The sequence below is a fragment of the Phaethon lepturus genome, unplaced genomic scaffold (assembly GCF_000687285.1).
Source record: "Phaethon lepturus isolate BGI_N335 unplaced genomic scaffold, ASM68728v1 scaffold24262, whole genome shotgun sequence".
NCBI lineage: Eukaryota > Metazoa > Chordata > Aves > Phaethontiformes > Phaethontidae > Phaethon > Phaethon lepturus.
In genome coordinates this window covers 3,898-6,511 of record NW_010525891.1, presented here as the reverse complement: position 1 = coordinate 6,511, position 2,614 = coordinate 3,898, and the positions used below count along the sequence as shown (strand labels likewise).

The 2,614-nt window shown below is 60.0% G+C and overlaps 1 protein-coding gene across 1 annotated transcript in view; it reads left to right on the top strand.

Annotated features, from left to right (window-relative positions):
* The window catches only part of LOC104617555 (lactadherin-like), a gene marked incomplete at its 5' end in the record, with an annotated part of 6,185 nt that overhangs the window by 1,863 nt on the left and 1,708 nt on the right, over window positions 1–2,614 (top strand). The window contains 4 exons of the mRNA XM_010282906.1: window positions 1–80; window positions 490–645; window positions 1,361–1,505; window positions 2,379–2,581. Coding sequence (XP_010281208.1) covers window positions 1–80; window positions 490–645; window positions 1,361–1,505; window positions 2,379–2,581 — 584 coding nt within the window. The remainder of the gene's footprint in view (window positions 81–489; window positions 646–1,360; window positions 1,506–2,378; window positions 2,582–2,614) is intronic.

Genomic DNA, 2,614 nt, shown 5'->3' with positions numbered 1-2,614 from the left:
CAGAGCTTGCCCGCCTCAACAACCATGGCATCGTCAACGCCTGGACCTCCAGCAACTACGACAAGAGCCCCTGGATCCAGGTACCTGCAGCAGGACTGGGAGCGCCGGTGCAGTGGGCAGCCCCGTAGCCACGGCTGGTCTTGCTGGGTGCTCTTATGGGATTTCTCTGCTTCTGGTGGCAATGGCAGGGCTAGACTGCTGCAGCGAGGTGCCACCCAGGGGCATCTGGTGACGTGCCTGGAGAAGGCAACGTTCCTGGCGGGGGAGATGGGGACCTGGGGTGGCAATCCCCCTTTCTCTGCCCACCCTTGGATGCGAGGCTGCAGGGGTGGAGGACTTCCATCCCGAGGAAGTCACAGTGCCCTGGGTGGCCCCTTTCCTGGTCTCAACGCTGAGCGTGAGCCCACCCTCCCAGCTGGGCTCGGCGGTGCTGGTGGGCGCAGGAGCTGTGCACCCCATCCGCACTCACAGTCTCCTCTCCCCACCCAGGCCAACCTGCTGCGGAAGATGCGGCTGAGCGGGATCATCACGCAAGGCGCTCGCCGCGTGGGCCAGCAGGAGTACGTCCGCGCCTACAAAGTCGCCTACAGCCTGGATGGGCGCGAGTTCACCTTCTGCAAGGACGAGAAGCAGGATGTGGACAAGGTGGGCTGCGATGCTCTGTGCGGGGGCCGTGCTGGCTCCCCGCTCCCAGCGGTGCTGCGGGCGCTGCGGTGGCTGCGAGCTGCATCCCGAACCGTCCTCATGTTTGGGAAAGTGCTTTTGACCTGGGTCAAAGCCACGTTGGGATTCATCCTAGCAGCGAGACAGCACGGGCGGCTCCGATGCCGGGCAGTGCTCTGGCTGTGTTTAATTGACCATAATAAGCATAATCAAAGAAGCAGCGCTGACTTATTTAGGTCATTCAGATAACATCTTTATCGCTGACACACTGTGGGAACTGGGCATGGTCTGGCAGCGCTAGTGAACAGCTTATGCGGCTTGGTGCTGTGTCTGCACCAAGCATGAGCCGACGGTGTATCTCACTCTCGAAGCAGGGATAGTCACTGAATGCAGCACTCGCATAAAAAACATAAAAACTCTTGTTTTTTATGGCAAGTGTGTCGTGCTTGTTTTTTGAACATCCAGGGAATGGCTGGGAATATCTACCTTGCTTTAAAAAAAAAGAAGTTTCTCTTGTTTCTGCAGCGGTGGAAAAAATGCATGAAAACCTGACCTGACTGTATTTATTGTGTTAAAAAGAAAGAAGCAAGCCACCTCTCCGCTTGTTGCAATTTGGGGAGCGTTGCCGTTGCGGGAGGGATTTTATGCACGAGGCTGCAGGAGGGCTGGAGCACTCAGCCCCTGCTTGCCGTTGCAGATTTTCCAGGGGAACATGGACTACGGCACCATGCAGACCAACATGTTCAACCCTCCCATCACCGCCCAGTTCATCCGCATCTATCCCGTGATGTGCCGCCGCGCCTGCACGCTGCGCTTTGAACTCATCGGCTGCGAGATGAATGGTAAACATCGGTGGCTCTCCCCTCCCCAGGGACCGCAGGGCACGGGGGCTTGGGGCAGGGCATCGCCCCTTGTACCCGTTCTGATCCCCTGGGGAAGGGGATTTGTCAGCGCCTGGTTTTGCTCATGCCAGCTAGGTGATGCCTGGAAATACGCGCGGGTGGTTTTGGGGAGCACAAGCCGTTAATGCCACCCGCTCAACGGGGCTCGAGCTGCGTTCTCACGCTGCTAACACCTTCCCAAGCTGTCCCACTTCCTGGCTGGGGATTTTTATTGTGCCTTCTCCTCATCTGAGCTGCGAACTGGCTGCTTTTCCCACCAGAGAGCTTGAAAAGCACTGAGGATCAAAGTCCTCTGGGAAATGTGAGGGACGATTAGCCCGAGCCCTTTCCTTGTGCCTCCTGCATTCCTTCCCGGTGGCACGTCCCCAGCAGCCGAGCAGGACCTGTGTGCCGGGGTGGGTGCAGGGTGCCGCGGGGGCTCGGGTCGCATCCTGCTGCTGCGTGGGTGCAGTGCCAGCCACGCTGTTTGGCTGGGGATGTCCTTGCATTTGCTCTCTTCACCCGTGAAACCATCCTCCTGCCGAAACTGTCTGTCCTCCCGGGCCGGGCTGTGCTGCGGGGACGTCCGTGCGTCCTTGCAGCAGGAGGCACTGTGAGCCAGGGAACAGCTGGGAGCTAAAAATCCCGGGGAAAGGCGAGCAGGCTGTGACCCTGCGCCTCTGCTGAGCCTTCCCTGCCCGGCCCTGCGGGCCGCGGCGGGCAGTGGAAATGGGGGGACACGGGGACGGCGACTGCCGGGGCCGCGCGGTTCTGCTCACGACGGTTCTGTGGACTCTTTCCTTTTCACCGCCTGTATAAACCATTGTGTTACAGTGTATTTCAACACGGCAGGTTGCTCGGAGCCTCTGGGCATGAAATCCCGCCTGATCTCCGACCAGCAGATCACAGCCTCCAGCGTCTTCAAGACCTGGGGCATCGACGCCTTTACCTGGCACCCCCATTACGCTCGCCTGGACAAGACGGGCAAAACCAACGCCTGGACGGCACTCCACAACGGCCAGTCCGAGTGGCTGGCGGTGGGGCTCGGGGGCCCCCCCCTGCCAGCCGCC